Source organism: Heterocephalus glaber, unplaced genomic scaffold (genome assembly GCF_053883595.1).
Source record: "Heterocephalus glaber isolate CG9 unplaced genomic scaffold, H.glaber_assembly_v1.0 deba00001452, whole genome shotgun sequence".
Lineage (NCBI taxonomy): Eukaryota > Metazoa > Chordata > Mammalia > Rodentia > Bathyergidae > Heterocephalus > Heterocephalus glaber.
In genome coordinates, this window is record NW_028258302.1 from 26,165,495 (window position 1) to 26,184,829 (window position 19,335).

The window sequence follows — 19,335 nt, forward strand, 5'->3', positions numbered from 1 at the left end:
CCCAGACACGCAGCACATTCCTTCCCCAAGCTGGCAGCAAGCTCTCCAGTAGAGACACGTGTGAGACATTAGGTGATTAGAGGGCAGGTCCAGAGAGGAAGCTGCAGTGGGCTTCTGAGCCTCCAGAGGCAGCATGGATCTCTGATCTCCATGCTAAGCCATGGAGCTACAAACTATGGGCCATTCTTAGGTTTCCTCATACCGACCTTGGCAGAAGGGTCTCACTAACCAGATCATCAATGATAACACAGGTTAGCGTCCTTAGGATTCAGCAGAGGGCCCAAGTCAGAGTTTGTTATTGATGATTGAAGTGGTGGTAAAAATGATGGAGGTGTGGAGCCCAACTCTTATTTTATGTTGGACAACGTGATAGTGATTGTGGGAGAGATAGGCCCACCTGGTGGTGGCTGTGGCTGTGATGATGGTGCTGGTGATAGAAATGCTGGAGGTGGACATTGCTGTTGGGGATGTGGTGGTGATAGAAGCAGCAACTGTGGTCAAGGTGAGAGCAGTGATCGTGATGGTAGTGATGGTGGAAACTCTTAGCTGCCATCCTGGAGAGTGACATGTTCCACCTTCTGTGCTCACCCTCTGTTCATTTCCTGCCAGGGAGAAATCAGGTTAGAGAAACAGCATGGGGGATCCGTTGAGTTTCCACCGCTGGGTTGCAGCTGAGCTCAGTGTCCTGAGTTTAGGGGTGGGAACCAAGCTGAAGTACAGGATCCAGACACATGTCTCACCCTGGGAGGGACCAATGTGACTGTACTGTCCCTTCTAGAGAACACTTTGCAGAGCTGGGATAAACTGAGATGAGCCCTTGAGCTGATGCAGCAGAGATGTCTTCCACTTCATGAAATCAGCTTATTACTTAATCAGACGAAGTGTCTGCTGGCCAAGACAGGGAGGACAATTGGGACTTGCCCTGGTGCAGCAGTCAATATTTAATGAAAGCGAAGGTGGAGAACAAAGGTTAGTACTGTAGGAAATTAGAGCTGGTGTTCCTGGGCATTCCAGGAGCAGGGCAGCACTTCTCACCTGCCTCTTTGTGCAGCATCCACTGCTGCACACACCAGCCACAGCATATGCACCTGCTCCAGGTGCTCAGGGTGAATTAAGGACCTGGTACCTGGAAAGAGCACTAAATGGAAATCAGTAGACCTAGGTTCCAGTTCAGGATCCAGGTGACCTTGGCTACATTTCCCAACTTCTCCGGGCCTCTCTATAAAATAAGAAGGGAGGTGTAGTAGGAGGGAGACTAGCAGGTGTCAAAAATGCCTTCAATCTAACCTTCTATGATGTGTGAAAGGAGAAGGGGCTGGCAGAAAGCCTGGCTATGGTGTGAAAGGCCCCCAAAGGCCTTTGGAGTTCTGGGAGGTGGACCAAGAGGGCAGGGAAGAGGGTTTAACCTACACGTGCAATGGAGCAGTGCCCAGGGATCCCTGCAGAATGCCTCATGTCAGTCATTCCTCTAGGTGTGCCATGGAGAGTTCCCCACCTCTGGTAATTGCAGCCCCAGCGGTGGGGTGGGGATGGATCTGCCTACTCTCTTCCCAATTTCTCCTTGGCACAAGGACTTCTTACACTCGGGAAGACTTGCAAAGATCACGTTATAGCCTTCGGCAGCCAGTTCACAGAAGGACAAGTGGCCATTGAGTACACACTATGAGGTTTAGCTCTACTGGCAATCAAAGCATTGCAAAACAGATAAAAGATGTCCTCTCTTAGGGCTTCTCAAATTGAAATAGATGAAAGTGTCAAAATCTATTGTTGGCATAAATTCAAAGACTTCCATGTCATCTTCAACTTGTGGGAATTCCAGAAGTAATGAAGACAGCACACAGGGATAGCCATTACACCATAGCTTCTGGTGAGAAAAACTGGAAATCATTTTGGGCTTGGTGAGAACATTCTCGGCCACTCTTCCCAACCCAAGAGAATGCCCTGCAGCTGTTAGAAGTAGAAAGGGAAGATGTTTCCAACACCGTTATCAGACTCAGTGACAGAATGTATTTCTATTTGGTAGATTTATATACATATACACATAGAAAAAATACTGAGAATGGTATAAAACAACATGTTAATAGCATTTGTGTATTCATTTGTCCCCTTTCTGCTTGTGCTGTCTCAGGGTGTATGCAAGCTTTACCTATGTGTGGACATAGATAAACAAAAATATACCTTTAGCAACAAAAAGTACTTATGAGAGCCTGTTGCCAGCCTGAACTGGGCAGTCCTGGGAGGCCAGGTCAGGGGAAAGGCCTGGAGAGATCCCTTGGTACAGTCTCTCGGTTGGCGAAGGGGCAGCCAGGGCATGAGAGATTAATTCCAATCCACCATCTGGTGCATCACCATCTATTTCTGGAGGATGGCAGCTCTCCACCCTCTCCAGCTCAGGTGGCAGCTGCTGGGCAGAAGTCATCAGTCAAGGGGAGGTAGCCTGGCAGGTGGTGAAAGCAGGACCCGAAGCTACCCTGACCAAGGGAGGTGTTGGTCCCTTCTGAGTGTTCTCTCATGGAGGGAGCCATGGTCCATGCTCTGCCAGAGCCAGCTGGGGCTCACTCCAGCTTTGGTGTGCATGGGCCAGAGAAGAACAACCACAAAATAAGGTCAAAGGATCTTCCCACCAGTGGGGCTGGCTGCCCATTGGCTTGTCCCACCACAGGGGGAGATGAGCTATACCACAACATTCCCACTGCCCTCCAGGACCCTTGGGCCACCAAGCTTGTGGTTTTGTAGGGCAGTTGGGCAGAGTTAGATGATTTGTGACTTTGGAATGGAGGCTGGCAGCATAGGGGTCTATCTGTGGCACTTCTTTTGTTCTAGCAGCAAAAGCCAGCTGATGTAATTAGGGAAGGCACTTATTGCAAAGATGTCAGGTAATTCACAGGTTGGAAAGAACCAAGGCAGCTCTGGGCATCCAGAGAGCAGAACCTCACTCACAGTCTCTCTGAAGAGGGGCTGTTGGACCAAATGGGCCCCAGCCATTATTTTGGTGGTCCACTCAAGATCAGTGTCCAGACACAGAGAGACCTGGCCCAGTGAAGGCCATGTACAGAACCCTGGCCAGGAAAGTCATACCAAGACATACCCAATGGGTGAAAGGTAATTGGCCCAAAGAAACCTAGGAGCAGTCCATGGGCAACTGGGACTATCCCATGATGCCCCTAGTGGTGGAGCGAATGTCTCCCCCTGAGAGACATACCCAGGTTTTACCATCTGGCACCTGCAAAGGGGACCTTATTTGGAGAGTCTCTGTAGATGTAATTAAAGTTGAGGATCTGGTGAGGAGATCATCTTGGGTTGAGGGCAGGACTCCCTAAATCCAGGCACAGGTATCCTTATGAGAATAGCAGAGGGAGATTTTCAAGCCGAGGCAGAGCAGAAGGTCACATGAAGGTGGACAGAAGCTTAAGTGTTGCAGCCACAAGCCAATGCTGGAGTCACTAGTAGCTAACAGAAGAGAACAAACTTCTCCTTTGGAGTCTTCAGAGGGAGCCCAGCACTGCTGACACCTTGATTCTGATTTCAGAATTCTGGCCTTCAGAACCAAGAGGCAATATATTTATTTTAATCTAACCAGTGTTATGCCAGCAGTCACTTGAGCTGTGGGGAAAGAGGAACACTGCTCCACTGCTGGTGGGAGCGTAGACTGGTGCAACCACTGTGGAGATCACTATGGAGATACCTCAAAGAACTATGACTGGAAATCACATTTGACCCAGCTATTCCCCTATGCTTGTGAGGCAGGTGCCAGAACCACTGAGCTAAATCCCTGGCCCCAGCAAGCATTTTTAAAGCAATGAGGGATGGAATGGCTAATTGTACCAGCCCAAGGACAGATTGCCTGATTCTAGCTCTCGGCTCTGTCATTCTTAGTGGGAAACTATAAGCATGTGATATACTTGTTTGTTTTCTTTTTTTGTGAGCCAAGATCACTGTGGCTGCAAAGTTTATTTTATAAGTTAAAGGAATGTGACCAGTAGAGAGTGCTCAGGGGACTCTGGCCATGGGATGGCTGGGAGAGGATTAGCTCAGTTGGCCTCACTCTACCTATTTCCGAAGAGTGATGAAAATTTTCACCTCCCATGAGGAAGAAACGTATACAGCTTCTGCTGGCATATTTGGAGGACGGAACTTCTGTCCTGCAGTGGAGGGGCTTGTCCAGCCCTGGGCCACTGGGAGGTGGTCTAACTGTCTGGGCAGCTGGTTTGAGAAGCCCTCTGTGCCTCTGCATCTCTGACACTCTCTTTATTCCTACATTCCTTCAAAAGTATGTCTGCAAGTTCTGGGTACATGAATATAGCAGTGAAGGAAGCAGGCTAACCTCACAGAGCTGCCATGTGATGAGGAAAGCAGGGGAGTGCAAGATAAACTAGTTCATGCATGGCATGACAAGGGATTCCGGGGGATGCTGGATTGGTGGCAGAGTTAGAGAATGGTGGTGGAGGAAGGGAGAAAAGCTGCTTTAGGTGGGTGAATGGAGGTTTCTGGAAGAAGGAAACATCTGAACAGAGACCTGAAGAACGTGGAGGGGCCAGGCAAAGGGCCAAGGTGCAAAGGCCCTGAGATTGGCTTGTGCTGGCAGTGTTTGAGGGAAGGCAACAAGGAGAGTGGAGGGGTGAGGGGTGTGGTGAGGACTGGAAATTTCATTTTGAGAGAGATGGGGGTGTGGGGAGTGGGGTGTTGAGCAGTGCAGTAGGATATAGGTGTCTCTGTGATGGTGGATCTTGATTGTCAGCTTGCTTGGCTTGAGAGATTCCTAGGAGATTAGGAAGGTGCATCTGGGTATATCTGGGAGGGCAGTAGGGGTGTGACTGAGGACTGCAGCTGGCCCTTGAGCCTGTCCTCTCTGGCTCTTTCTCACCCTGTCTGCTTCCTAGATGCCAGAGTGGACATCTTTCCTGTACCCCTCCTTTCTGCCATGATGTTCCGGCCTCTGAGCCAGCCCACCATAGATGGAAACCTCTGAAACCATGAGTCAAAATAACTCTCTCCTCTTTTAAACTGTGTACATCAGGTATTTTGTCCCCATGATAGACAGCTGACTGATGCACTCTCTAACAGATCCATTTGGGCTGGGAAGGGAAGAACTAAGGGCCCTAAGAAGGTAGAGGCAGAAAGGCAGCTCAGGGGCTCCTGTGGTCTCATCAGTAAAGAAACTGGCAGCATACTCTCCTTTTCTGACCCCCTGGTTCTCTTCCTTCCTTCCTTCCTTCCTTCCTTCATTTCTAAGCCGAGGAGAGAACTATTACCTGTTGTAGGCTACTGAGAAATCTTCTGTGCATGGTAGCTCATGCCTGTGATCCTAGTACCCAGGGATGAGGCAGGAGGATCACAAGTTCAAGCATCTTAGCAGCTTAATGAGACTCTGTCTCAAAATAGAAAATAAAAAAGGGCTGGAGATATAGCCAGTGAGAAAGCCCTAGATTTAATTCCCAGTATGACCGAAAAAAAAAAAAAAAAAAAGATTCTGCCCATGAGGACTACCTGCTTAGCATAGATTTGCATTTAAGCCAGTGGCTCTCCCCGCCGGAGATTGTCTTCCCTCACCTAAGAAGTGTTGATAGAACTGGATAGTGTTGATTGCCACACTGAGGGGGGGGGGTGCCCTGGCATCTGGTGGGTAAAGGTCAGAGATGCTCATCAACATCCTCCAGGGCACAGGACAGGCCCCCACAACCAAGAACCATGCAGTCCCAATGTCCATGGTGCTGAGATTGAAAATCTCTGGTCTATAGTAAGATTCTGCAGGAGAAAAGAAAGGACCCCAAAGTCGGGCACCTCCACTCCAGAGCTCTGCAGTCTCAGGTGCTTTTGCAGCCCCCATTCTGTGGGGCTGTCTGCCTGGCTGACTCTCTTTGTCCAGGTCCTCTTATTTCCCTGTCCTTTGTGAGCTGCAGAAAGGTATAAGTCAGTGGATCTTATTATGACAGGTGCACCCAACATCAGCCCACAGTCCCCCACCCATGGTGGGCTATGTGGCATTTTCCAAACAAGCCCTTTTCTTCCAGCCACAGAGAAATGTGAGATGACATTTTCTAAAATCATTGCTTTGTAAAAATGCCAAGACTAATCTCAAGGCACAAAGAGCATTGTGGAAATCAAAATTGACTGAAAGAGTCACAGCCTATGAAGACTGGATTTAAACGGCAGCACTGTGGCCTTGTGTTGTGTGTGGTGCTTGTTTTGCAGTAAAATTGTTCATGGGAAATGAGGATTTCTAACATGTTTCTCTGGATAAATCACAACCTGTTACCAGCTTGAGGGGTGTGGGTAATCTCTTGGCTTTGGAAACTACCTGGGCTTCATGGCTCCTGTTGTTTTCATAATATCTTTGGCCAGGGGTGAGCTGTTAAAAAGAAGCAGGTTGATTGGTTTTTCTGCTTTTCCATTGAAGAAATCAATGTCTGGAAGGAAGCTCCCATATAAATCTTTTTTTTTTTGGTACCAGGGATCGAACTCAGGTCCTTGCGCTTGCGAAGCAGGCAGTGAAACCACTGAGCTAAACCCACCCACCCCCATATAACTCTTGATGAAAGCACTCCTGTTTTATTCAGATGTATTAAAAATGCTCAGAAGTAAGTAGAAGTTGGGCCTCTTTAAGAAAAAGAAACAGTCAGAAACTGTGGTCGGGTGTGAATTGGAGAGGTCCCAGAGCTCTAGTCCATCCAGGTCCTTGAGGCTAGGAGGCAGGCCTGATTCTGAGGGAGGAGAGAGTGAGGAGTCTGGGTTCCAGGCAACAGTTCCCATGGGGAGGAAAGCATCAGCAGGCTGGCTGTGCACAATTTAAGCTGTGGTCCAGGACAGAAGGAATGAGGAGACTCAGCCACTCTTCCTCTATCTTCTGTTTCTGAGCTGGAGAAGGAAAGGCACGAGGACACCAAGAGTTGTGGGGGTGCCAGGTAATCTGTAAGGGTGCACTGTGCTGAGAACAAGCTCCTTAATTAGCCAGGTAGGAAGAAGTCATCTTAACTTTCAGGTAATGCCACAAGTGGGTTGAGGGCTCAGCTCTTTCAAACCTGGGAGCACTGAAAAAGAGAGCAAATGAAAGTTTTCCTGGGAGGTGGAAGGATGTCAGAGTAAGTCACAACTGAAGGCTGGTGAGTGTAAAATCAAAATGGTGCCCTCACATCTCCTGTTACTTCCACTGGGGAAGGGCACCTTACAACCCAAGGATGGGAGTCATCCTATAGAGCTGGGTGCCTGGACTGAAATTCTAGCTTTGCCACCATGATGCTGTACTTAGGTTTTCTTGCCCATAAAATGGGCACAAGAGCACCTACCACATAGGGATATTTGAGAATTAGAGTTAGGCAGCATATAGATTTGAATGCTTTTCTTTTTTTCCCTGCAGTGTCAGGCACTGAACCCACAGCCTTGTGCATGCTAGGCAAGTGTTGTTCCACTGAGCTGCACTCCCAGCCCCACTGAGCTGTGCAGCACTTAGAGCAATGTCTGCACATAGTGAGCTCAGTGTGACTGTCACCACTGCTGTGATTGTTTCTCTTTCTTCTTCCAGATCAGAAACAGAAGAACTAAGCTCATTAGCTCTATTTGCTTTTTATTTTTCTTTTCTTTTTTGCAGTATGGAGGATTGAACCCAGAGACTTCTCACTGAGCAACATTCCCAGCCCTTTATATGTTTCGAGACAGTATTTCTTTTTTTTTTCTTAAATTCTTTTATTGGTACATTTTAGGTATACAATACGTTTACATTTATCATTGGGTGTTCGTACCTGTACATGATGTATCTTGGTTCTCATTTTTTCCCCCTTACCTGTGTGCCCTTCACCCCTTCCTCCCTTCCCTATTTACACAGACTTTGTTTCCATTTTTTTCTTTTCTCATAATTTATCCTTTCCCTTCTTTCCCCTTCCCCTCCCACATCCCCTACTCCTTTGGACTTTTTCTTCCTATTTCAAATTATCAATTGGGGCCAGGGATTTAGCTTAATGGTTCTGCTGCCTGCCTCACAAGCGCAAGGACCTGAGTTCGATCCCTGGTACCTCCCCCCCAAAATTATCAATTATTCATTTTAATCCTTATTTTCACTTTCAGTTTCTCACACTAGAGAAACTATTCGGTATTTACACATGTGTGTCCTATTTATTTCACGTAAGAGTATGGCCTCAATATGCATCCATTTAGCTATAAATGTCTTCAGTTTCTCACTCTTTATGGCTGAGTAGTACTCCATTTTATTAAAAAAACACATCTTTATCAAGTTTCCAGTTGATGGACACTTGGGCTGTTTCCAAGCTTTAGCTATTACAAACTGTGCCACTATAAACATGGGTGCACATATATTGCTGTGGTATGATTCTTTTAATTCTTTTGGGAAGATGCCCAGCAGGGGAATAGCTGGGTCAAATGGGACCTCTAGTCCTAGTTCCTTGAGGTATCTCCATACTGACTTTCACAGTGGTTGCACCAGTCTGCACTCGCACCAGCAATGGAGAAGGGTTCCTTTCTCTCCACAACCCCGCCAGCATTTGTTATTGGTTGATTTCTTGACAGCAGCCATTCCTTCTGGGGTGAGGTGGAATCTCAGTGTTGTTTTCATCTGCATCTTTTGAGTGACCAGTGATGTTGAACATTTTTTCATATATTTATTTGCTGCTTTTACTTCTTTGAGAAATGTCTGTTCATTTCAGATGCCCGTTTTTGAATTGGGTCTTTGAATTTGGGGGGGTCTGAATTTTTCAGTTCTTTATATATTCTAGATAGTAGACCTTTGTCTGAGGTACAGCTGCTAAAATTTTTTTCCTAGATTGCAGGTTGTCTGTTAGCTCTGTTGGTGGTTTCTCTTGCAGTGCAGAACCTTTTTAAGATGAGATTCCAGTTGTTGATTCTTTGTGCCAGTTCCTGTGCTACTGAGGTTTTGTTCATGAAGTCTTTTCCTATGCTAATGTCGAGACAGTATTTCAATAAGTCACTAAGTTGCCCAGGCTGGGGTTAAATTTGTGATCCTCCTGCCTTAGCTTCCTAGAGTACTAGAATTATAGGGGTACACTATCACACCTGGATTGCATCTAAATTTCTTGCATTCTCTTACTTCTGAGCTTTGTAGAATCATGGCAGTCATTTGAGTTTGTACATAGTTTATATTGTGCATGTTACTCATGATGGATAGATTGTGCTTGTAACAAGCAGTCCCCAGTGGTTCAATACTTCCCAAGTTTGTGTTTTTGATTTGTGTCCAGTGCACTCTGGTGGTGAGGATGAGGCTGTACAGGTTCATAGTGTTCACTTAGAGGTCCTGGCTGTCGGAGCCTTTATCTTAAGACACATCCAACTCTCCCAGGATGGCTCATAGACAACTCTCCTTTGCTCCCTCTGCTGCCTCTGGCTACACTGTGTTCCACAAGCCTAGGTTCTTTTGTTTTGTTTTGTCACAGAGTCTGCTATATAGTTTAGGCTGGCCTTAAACTCTTGGCAATACTCCTGCCTCTGCCTTCTGAGTGGTGGGATTGCAGGTGTGTGCCACCACACCCAGCAGGCCTGGATTCTTTCCCAACTTCTCTGCTTAGAAAATTCTCCCCATGGCCAGCTCCTTCGCATCTTTAGGCACCTACTGACCACACCATCTAAGACAGTCCCTCATCCCACATATTCTTTATCACAGCACCCCAATATTTCATCCCAATTGTGTTACATATGTCTTGATGTAGATCAGTTATTGTCTAAAACATCAGCTGCATGAGAACAAGGGCTTGGTTATGTTCCAGCTGTAACCCTGGGACTTAGTACAAAGTAAATACTCAAAAAAAGCATTTGCTGAATGAATGGATGTCTGTTTTCTCCCACTAGAATTTGGCTTAGGGACCTTATTTCCTTAATCGTCAATCCCTTGGTGCAGGCAAATTACTCCACACTTGTTTGTTGAATGAATGAATGAGAGCCACGTCTCACAGTGCTGTTTCTCTCAGTCTTAGGCAAGTCTCCCATAAGGCTCATCTAAGTGGAGGGAGAGGATACACTCACTCACCTGCAGTTTGTGCAGCTGTCTTCTACTTGACAGTAGGCAAGTATTGATGGCAGACATGATTCTTCAACAGAGCAGCTTAGTGATTAGGGAAGAGCCATCAGAGGTGATTCTAAAGTGTTTTAAACGCATCACAGCTGCACCTTGTGTGGCTTGCACCTGCTGGCAGCCATGACTTTCTTCCTAGAACACAGGCTGCTCCCTGCACCCAACTCCCTTGTTCCTTGGCCTTTCTTCCCTTTCTCTTCCTTTTGGAGGTATCCTGGCTACAGGCCAGGTCTCTGGGGCCTGATTTGGGTGAGTTGGAATCCAGGTTCAGCCCCATATGTACTAGTAGTGCAGTTTTGAGCCAGTTACATCTCCTGTTTGAGCCGGTTCCCCACCTGGAAATGGGGATGAGGTTGGGACCTGCCCCATGGAGTCTTTGTAAGGGCTACATGGATTCCTGGATGTGACGTGCTTAGAATAGATCTGGGCCCCTGGGAAGTTCTGTCTGGTATACACTGGTGCAGTGGTGTGGTGTGATTATAAGGCAAGGACTCAGCACCTACTTGGTTGTGATGTTTTTCTAGACTGGAGGGTTTGAAACTTTTTAACTCAGTCATGCTTCCTTCAAGTGAACCTTTACAGACAACCTCAATAGATAAGAGTCTAAGAGGGACCCTGGTCATCCTGGGGGTGAGAGTCCCTGGAAGGTCTCAAACCCCTCCCACTCCCCTAAGACAGCTAGAGAACAGTGCTTCTCAACGTAGGCCTTGGGGTCAGCAGCAGTGCCTCATTATTAAAAATGTAACCCTGGGGTCCCTGCCCTGCCCTGAGTGTGATGCTCCAGGGGTGCTGCCTGGGAACCTGCACTGTAGCACAGTCTTCAGCACATGGAATCTGCACCCCAGCTCCTGAGCCCTGAGTACCATGGGGGAGGCCACCCCCAGCTGTACCTCCCTCACCTGTCCAGGGAGACCCTTTGTCTTCACTTTCCCACTCCTATCAAGGGAAACCCTTTCGGGGCAGTGGGGTTTCTACAGGGCTGCACAAGTTCCCTGTCCCTTTCTGCTCTGAGGACAAGGAAGAAGAGGGTGGCACCCAGCTGGAAAAACTGAACTTTCATTGGCTGGCACAGCTGGTGTCCCACTATGATGGCTGCTGCTCCCCCTACCATGCTGGCTGTTACCCATGTCTGGGGTGAGGTCTACAGATTCCTAAGGCAGAGCATGGTGGTCTTCTTTCCCTGCCCTGAGTAATTTCAGATAAAAAAAAATACTAAGTCTTAGCCAGGCATGGTGGTTTACATTCTAATGTCAGCACTCTGGGAGGCTGAGGCAGGAGGATCCCAAGCTGGAGCCCAGCCTGGGCAATTTAGTGAGACCTTGTCTTAAAATAAAAAACAACAAGGGTGGGTGATGTAGCTCATTGTGAAGGTCTTGGGTTCAATTCCCAGTACTGAAGAAAAAAAAAAAAGTAGGTCAAGACCAGCATGTTCTGATTTTTCCTGTGAAGATTACTATGAGGCTTTTGAAAAAAGGTTTCAGACCTGGGGATGTAGCTCAAGTGGTACCGCACTTCCCTAACATGTGTGAGGCCCTGGCTTGGGTCCCCAGTCCACCAAGTAAAAAAAAAAATCACACGAAGAAGGGTTTAATTTCCACTCAGACCAGCTTTTCCTGTTTTTTTTGTGTGTGTGTGTGGGTCCTCCAGCTCTGCTACCCACAGGAAGTGCTCACTTTAGGAACTGCTGGGCAGTCATGGGCCCCATCCTGAACCTGTCTTGTTCTGCCTTCTCCCCACAGGCCTGGATGGGATCCAGTGCTCCCTGCCCTCTGAGAGCCGGAGGGTGGCCCTGCATGAGCTGTCTGAGGCCAGCTTCAGTGAGTGCAAGTTCACCCTGTCACTCACGGACCTGTTCATCATCATCTTCTCAGGTGTTGCTGTCTCCATTGCCGCCATCATCTCTAGCTTCTTCCTGGCCACCGTGGTACAGTGCTTCCAGAGGTGCACCCCCAACAAAGACACTGAGGATGAGGATGAGGATGAGGATGACTGAGCTCCTCTTCTGCTCGTTCCTCATTGTCCTGTCCCCACCAATGGTGCCTCTGTTAGAGAGGGAAACACAGAGAAGCATCAGCCACTGCCAGTGAGTGGACAGAGCTTGCTCTGTTTCTGAGACCCCAGTGCCTGCTGGGATCTGGACCTTAGAGTTCAGAATCAGCATTTTGGAGAAGCTCAGGAAAGAGGGAGGCATGGTTCCTTAGCAGAGCCCACCCAGGCCAGAGATGTGTTTCCTGGAGAAGGTGGCCAGGTCACCTCCATAGCTACCTGCCGGAACCCTCCCACAGAGATGTGGACTTGTGGCCTCCAACTGTAAGGATGCTTGTGCTGGTCTTTTTCTGACCTGCACTGGAAGACCATGAGCCATCTCCTTCCTCCTGAGAGACAGCAGCTCAACAGCAGAGATTCATGGTCAAGTTCAGACCATTCTCCATGGGAGCAGGAAGTCTCCTCTTTATATAGTAGGCTCAGAACCTTGGGATTTTATACAAGAACAAATAAATTTATGCTCAATAGACAATGTTTGTGTCCCCAACCCCCTGTGGGATGGTATTTTGAGGTGAGGCCTCTGGAATGTGATTACAGTACCCACAGGAATGGGGTGAGTGTCTTTAGATTCCAGAAAACCAGGGGCAGACACAGCAGGAAGCTGGCCATCTCCGAACCAGGAAGGGACCCTCTATAGATCCCAGCTGTGCTGGGGCCTACCCTCTCACTCCCAGCCTCCAGAACTGTGAGAAATAAATGTCTATTGTTTATAAGCCATGCAGCCTGTGATAGTCTGTGATAGCAGCCAACTGTTTAGCTAAAATGGCACCGAGGTAAAAGCTACAGGGCTGGTTGGTGAACTTTGAAAAACAGTTGTTGGTATAACTCAAACCCTGGTCCTAATCCTAAGAGGCAGCACCTTGGAGCAGAGGAACAGTTGCTTTGTCATAGTCACTTTGCTCAGAGCCCTCTGGAGTGCAGTCCGAGTCCCTCCTCAGCTAGTAACACTTGCTTGCTCTCTATGCTGGTCCAGTTCCATATGTATTTGCTGCAGAACTTTTGGTTAACTTCACTGGAGCCTGGATTCCAATTAGCAGGCTGCATCGGGCCAATAAAATGCCTGCCCCCCTCCCATGCATATGCACAAAATCCCCGCTTGAGCCAGGCCTGGTGACACGTACCTGTAATCCCAGCACTCTGGGAAGCTAAGGCAGGAAGATTTCAAGTTTGAGCCCAGCCAGGGCTACTTAGTAACTTAGTGAGGCCCTGTCTCAAAAAATAAGGATAAGGGTGGAGGATGTAGCCCAGTGAGAAGGCCCTGGGTTCAATCTCCAGTATCACAAAAAACAAACAAAAAAATTCCCACTGAGACTTGGCCTCTGAACGACCTCCATCGGTGGCCTCGGGCGAGTGTGACATTTCTTTGTTACATAGGCTGTGACAGGCAGGGCTCTCTAGGACATGGCATGCAGTACTTTGGTCAGAGACAGGGTGAAACAAGCAAGTCATGCACCCCAGTGGTGATACGAGGTGATGGCTCAGGAGACTGGGCCAAATTCACATGAAGCTCCTAGGATTCTTTGAGGAACCAAGTTCAGTCCCCGGTACCTTCTCCTTTGTGCTCATAGTATGTCTTATGTTTCCTTCTTCCACTGCTCCCTTCCACCTTTGCTTCCACACATAATTATTGAGTACTTGCGAAGTGCCAGGTAGAGTCCAGACACTGTGGGTATACATGAAATAAGAAAGATGGAGTCCGTTGTGGTGGCTCACACCTGTAATCCTAGAACTCTGGGTGGCTGAGGCAGGAGGATCACAAGTGTGACCCCAAACTGGGCAATTTAGCAAGACCCTGTTATAAAATAAAAGATAAAAAGGACTGGGAGTGTAGCAAAGGCCCTGGATTCAATCCTTTCAAATAAAAGCCCCTCTTCCACACTCTGCAAGTGTCCCTGGGTCTTAGTTCCATGTCACCTCTGAGTCAGTTCTGTCCCATTCCCCTACCCTGTCTTTTGCACAGCACATACCTCAATCTGACATAACACTCTGGCTTGTGTATGTGTTCACTGTCTACCTCCCAGGACTAGTACTTCAACCCCCTGAGGTTAGGAACCTGGGCCCCTTGTGTCCTCAACATATAGAACAATGCACATAGTGGTGACACAGCCAGCACCCCAATTGGCTGAAAGAGCAATGAATTGCAGGTCTGGCCAGGGAAGACCCCCTGGAAGACTCACAAGTTCATGGAGGAGGAAACCGAGGCTCAGGGAAGGTAGATAGAGTGCAGGAAGTGACAGCCAGAATAGATGAGTGGCTGGTGGCATCCAAGCCTGAGCTCTTGTTAGGAGGACAAGGTCATGCATAGTGAGGGTTTTCTGTGCTTCCCCACCACCCTTTCCTCCCCGCATTCCCTCTGAGATCCAGATGGCCAAAGTTACAGGTTTGAATTCTGGATGCAGTCAGGGGCTGGGGATGGCTACTTCTTTCACCTCTATTAAACCTGGGGCACATCATGACTGTGAATCTCATTACTGTCCTGCCACCAGCTAAGACAGGGGCCGCCCTGTGCCTTGGCTGTAAGTCCTTTTAGTAGCCTCTAGTGGCCTTGCCAGGTAAGTGTTTATTATTTACAAAGCAATCTGCTTAAACCCTGTGCAAGGAGACTTCCCTGAAGCAAAGCCCTGCAGCTTTCATGGGTTTCATTTGCCTGCCGCCAACAAGCTTGCTTTGTTCTTTTAGTCCCTGGCTAATAAACACACATCTGAACTTTACATGGTTTTTGCACAGAAAGGATAGTTTAAAAATGAAAAAGAGTACTGTTCTCTGCTATTGGCAAATGCAATCTGTTTTTTTTTCCCCAAAACATACCTTTTCCAGGTATAAGTGAGTTATTATATTTTGGCCTGGGAAAAAAATACAAAGTTTTTTTTTTTTTGGTACCGGGCATCATCGAACTCGGGTCCTTGCGCTTGCGCAGCAGGTGGCGAAACCACTGAGCTAAATCCCCAGCCAAAGTTCTTTTTTGATAAAACTTCACAGCCATGTTTAGGGCCATTGGTGGGAAACTCTTGTTCTCTGGATTTCCACTGGAACCCAAGCTGGGAGCTGGTTTTCTAAGAATCATCCTTTCAGAGTCGGATACTCAGTGAGAGTGGATAAATCAGAGAGCAGAGCAAAGGCCTGTTAACTCCAAAGTAGCCCTCGGACAGTGGAGGGCCAGCTGTCCAACTGGGGAGGCACTGTCCTCAGCTTAGTGGCTGTGGCTGTGCTATGGACCCCTGGGGGAGCACAGAACCTCCTTCACGGGGTAGTCACTGAGTTCTCAGCAGAGCTGGTGAGATTCAGGGGGAGTAAGAGGAGGGCTCACCTGCAAAGGTGGGCTTCTTCCCTACCTCTTCCTGTTCTTACCCCCAGATCCCTAGCAGGTAGGGGCCCCAGAGCTTCCTCAGGTTTCCAGAAGAGGCAGAGGTCTCAAGAGAGTGGGAACCTGGTCCCAAATCTCAGCATCATATCTGATTCCTCCAGCCCAGTGCAGTGGCTCAATGACAGGTTGCCCTCAGGCTCCAGCATTGGCATATACTAGGGCTGCTTTGACGCACTGGGCAAACAAATGAGGCCACACCAATAGTGTTCCCCTTGTCACCCCTCCGGCCTGGATGAGAGATTTTGCTGCCAGCTAGCTTGGGTCCTTGCTTTTGGTTAACAATGGAAATTAAAACTAAAGCACAATTTTATAGAAAAAAATTTTAATTGGAAAGTTAGAGGGAATATGGGAAAGGACCCAGCTTAGGTAGCTGAAGGGGGCTCAAACTGGCCACATGCAAAGCCCAGCTAATCATTATCTCAGTCCTGGTGTCATGGTTCTGGAATCTTTATGGCTGGGGGATGTTTGCATTTCCAGGTGATGGCAAGGCAGGACAATGGCTGGAGACTTCTCAGTCATAGCTGAAACTCATCTATCCTGGTGTCCTCAGTCTTGAAGAGTGTGAAATTATTAAATTCAGGGAAAATGAACCCTGATTCACCAACTTTTAGACAGACTCCCTAAGTGATTAGCATATCTATATGCTAAGCTGAGAAGAGATTTAACCCAAGTTTTGAAGCAACAGAGAATACAAAATGAAGGCCAAATTTTGTTCTGCTTTTAGTTACTGACTGGGTATCTGCAGGCCCAAGTGACGAGTTATAATTCACAGCAAAAATGGCTTCTAAGTCCCTGGCTATTCCCTGTGAAAAGGCAAATCATGCTTTTAAAGAGCAGCAGGAAAGGGCCCAGGATCCCACCTCTTTCCCCCTCCCAGTAGTGATCCCTGACTGTGTTACTGTTCTTGAGCAAACAGAATGGGCTGTGTTTACCTGCTTCTGAGAGAAGCAGGTCTCTGTTTACACTTTAGGTAAATGGATGTCTCCATTTAGTTTGCTTTGGGACCTCAAAGTTTTTCCAATCTCTTTCCAAAGGTCTGAGCTTTATATGGGCCCTGGACCTTATGAAGAAAAGTCACATCTTCTTTGATGTTCAAGTAGCCCCAGCCACCTGTTTCCAGCCTGCTAATGATTAACTCTCTGCCTAACATTATGACTGCAGCAGTTTCACCTCTGGGAGCTCAGACTCTGACCCTAAGTATTTCTAGGGATGGCCACCATTCTGAAGCAAAGCTCAGATGTGCACTAAGTGGCCATCCTCAGCCCAGAGCTTACTCCTGCCCTGGGCAGCATGGCTGCCCTGAACCCTGCTCTGGTTCTCCAGGGTCTGTCCCATGCTGCCTGTCCCTGGAGATGCTCAGGTGGAGAGCTTCTTTTCAGCCCCCATCACCCCACAGGGCCAGCCTGCTTCTCAGGAACATGGGGACAATGGCCTCTCCCTGGGGTCAGCCCTAGTCCCACTGCCAGGCTGAGAACCAGAGCCCAGGACTAGGCACTTCTCTCTCCAGTCTCCTCCCCAGGCCCCCCGACCTCTCCTTTCATCTGGCCCTGGTCCCCTCCTCTCAGGTTAAGCAGGGTGAGCACACCTGTTCCCTCTTCACACCCTTCAGACTGCTGCCTTGGAGGATGAGAAAATCAGTAAAGTGACCTCCACCAGGGAACAGGTCTCCTCCTCCGTGTGGACTCCCCTGTCTCCAGAGACCCTGCCAAATTCCAAGCTCCATGAGGCCCGGGCTCGTGGGTGTCACCATAACTATATGCCCCCATTGTGCTCAGGCCAGACTGCAGGTGTCCTCAACTGTGGCACTAACAGAGGGACACACACAGCTCCGAGCCTGAAAAGGCCACACTGAGCCAGAGACTGAGGGGTTGGGGAGAGTCCAGCTGGACCCACTTTGGAGTTTGTTATTGTTGTTCTTTTCAGAAGCCTTGAACACTGAAGAAACTCTAACAGAGTATTTGGGAGCAGTTTTAAGGTTGCCCCCACCCCACTGTGGAGGTTTTGTTTTGGGGGTGGTGTCTGAAAGCACAGATAATACTGAGCCATACTTACTGTATATATTGTACTGTCCTATGCAAACAGACTTATGATAAAGTTTAGCCTATAAATCAGGCACAGGAAGATTAACAATAATAGCACTAATAAAATAGAATAATTGCCAGGCATGGTGGCATATGAGGCAGGACAATTGTGAGCCTGAGGCCAGCCTGGATTGTATAGCAAGTTCAAGGGCAGCCTGGCTACAGAGTGAGACCCTGTCACAAAATAAAGGGGGGGGGGGAGAGGGAGAGAGAACATTAAATAAGAGTTTAAAAAATATGAATTGTTTATTTCTGGAACTTTCACTTTAATATTTTCAGACTTTGGTTTGCTGCAAATAATTGAAAGTGTGGATGGGGGTCTACTGTACCTGAGTTTCAGAATTCTAGTGTGACAAAATAGTCTATCAGAACACCACAGTGTGCACACTCTACCTGTGCATTTAGGGGGCACTGAGAGGAGCCCTTGGGCTGTGAAGCTTCCCTGAGGGTCTCACCTTCTCCAACCTGCTCCTAGCCCTCTACCCAAAGCTGTCCCTCTCACCCTTCAGCCCACCCCCTCCTCTATTCTGCCACAGCCCCAGCCTATCTCAGTCACAAGACTCTTGCCCCTGCTTTCCCTTCTGTCTGGGATGCTTCCTAGGTTGTTGCTCTTTCTTGGCATCCAGATCACCCTGTACAAGACACTGTCCCAGTGACCTTCCTTCCCATCCCAGCCAAAGAAACCCTCACCTGTCCTCCTCTGCAATGGTTAATTAGGTGGCAACTTGAGTGGGCTAAAGGACACAGGGGAAGCTGGTAAAACATCATCTCTGGATGTGTCTGTAAAGGTGTATCTAGAAGAAGCATTTGCACCAGTGGACAATCACCCAGAGTAGACAGACACCACTCTGTTGATTAAGGACCCAGATAGAACAAAAAGACAAAGAAATGGTGAATTTATTTTGTTTTCTGGAGCTGAGATGCTCTTCTTCTGCCCTCAGATGTCAGAACCCAGGTTCTCCAGCCCTCAGACCCCAGGAATGCACTGCCACCTCCCCGGCTTCTCTGGCCTTTGGACCTGGGCTGAGCCATTGGCTTCCCTGGGTCTTTCAGATGGCAATAGTAGGACCTCACAATCTCAACCTCCAAACTACATGAGCCAAGCTCTCTAATAAATTCCTGACATCTACTTCATCTCATCTCATCCCACTCCTCCTCCATTCTGTGTCTCTGGAGAGCACTGACTACACACTCCCATGCATTACTCCCTGTTTGATTCTCTTCACAGTGCTCCTGACTGTGAGCCTCTTAGGTTGTGTCTGCCCTCTTGTGTTCTGTCTCCCCTCAGTAGATAATAAGCTGCAAGAGCAAAGCTGTCTTTGTCTTTCTTATCATGTATTCCTACAGCCTAGACCTGCCTGGAGCTTGGCAGGAATCTGATGAATATTGTGAAGTGGGTGATGGGTGGGTGGATGGGGAGGTGGGAAGCCAGGTGGATGAATGAGATGGATGGGTGGGAGAGTTAAAGGATAGGTAAGTTGTGAATGGGTGGGTGGGAGATGAATGGATGAATAGATAGGTGGTAAATTTCCTATCCCATTTATGGATTTGAAGGCCACCGTGTGAGAAATGTGGCCAGGAAGACATGTACTAGTACATTAAAGGAAAATCACTATTGCCTTGCAGAGAATATAGTTCTAAGCCCAGGGCTTTAGTGATGTCAGGAACTTCCTTCCCTGGGAGTTGCCTGTCTTTGTCATAGCTCAGGCTGGTGGTTACAGATGTGACCTCCAGACTTCACATCTGGCCTTTCCTCTTGAGAGTCAGGGAGAACAAGGCTTTTTCAGACCGCTGTGTCCCATCCGGCTAGC

General features: G+C 48.1%; 1 protein-coding gene across 2 annotated transcripts in view; it reads left to right on the top strand.

The window, feature by feature from the left end:
- Lrrc38 (leucine rich repeat containing 38) overlaps positions 1 to 19,335 on the top strand; it is a 71,777-nt gene that overhangs the window by 10,823 nt on the left and 41,619 nt on the right. Inside the window, exon 2 of one of the 2 annotated variants that reach the window (XM_021262828.2) lies at positions 11,773 to 13,960. The exons of the other annotated variant lie outside the window; for it this stretch is intronic. Coding sequence (XP_021118487.1) covers positions 11,773 to 12,026 — 254 coding nt within the window. The 3' untranslated portion in view covers positions 12,027 to 13,960. Of the gene's footprint in view, positions 1 to 11,772; positions 13,961 to 19,335 lie in introns of those variants that run through there. 2 annotated transcript variants of the gene reach the window in all.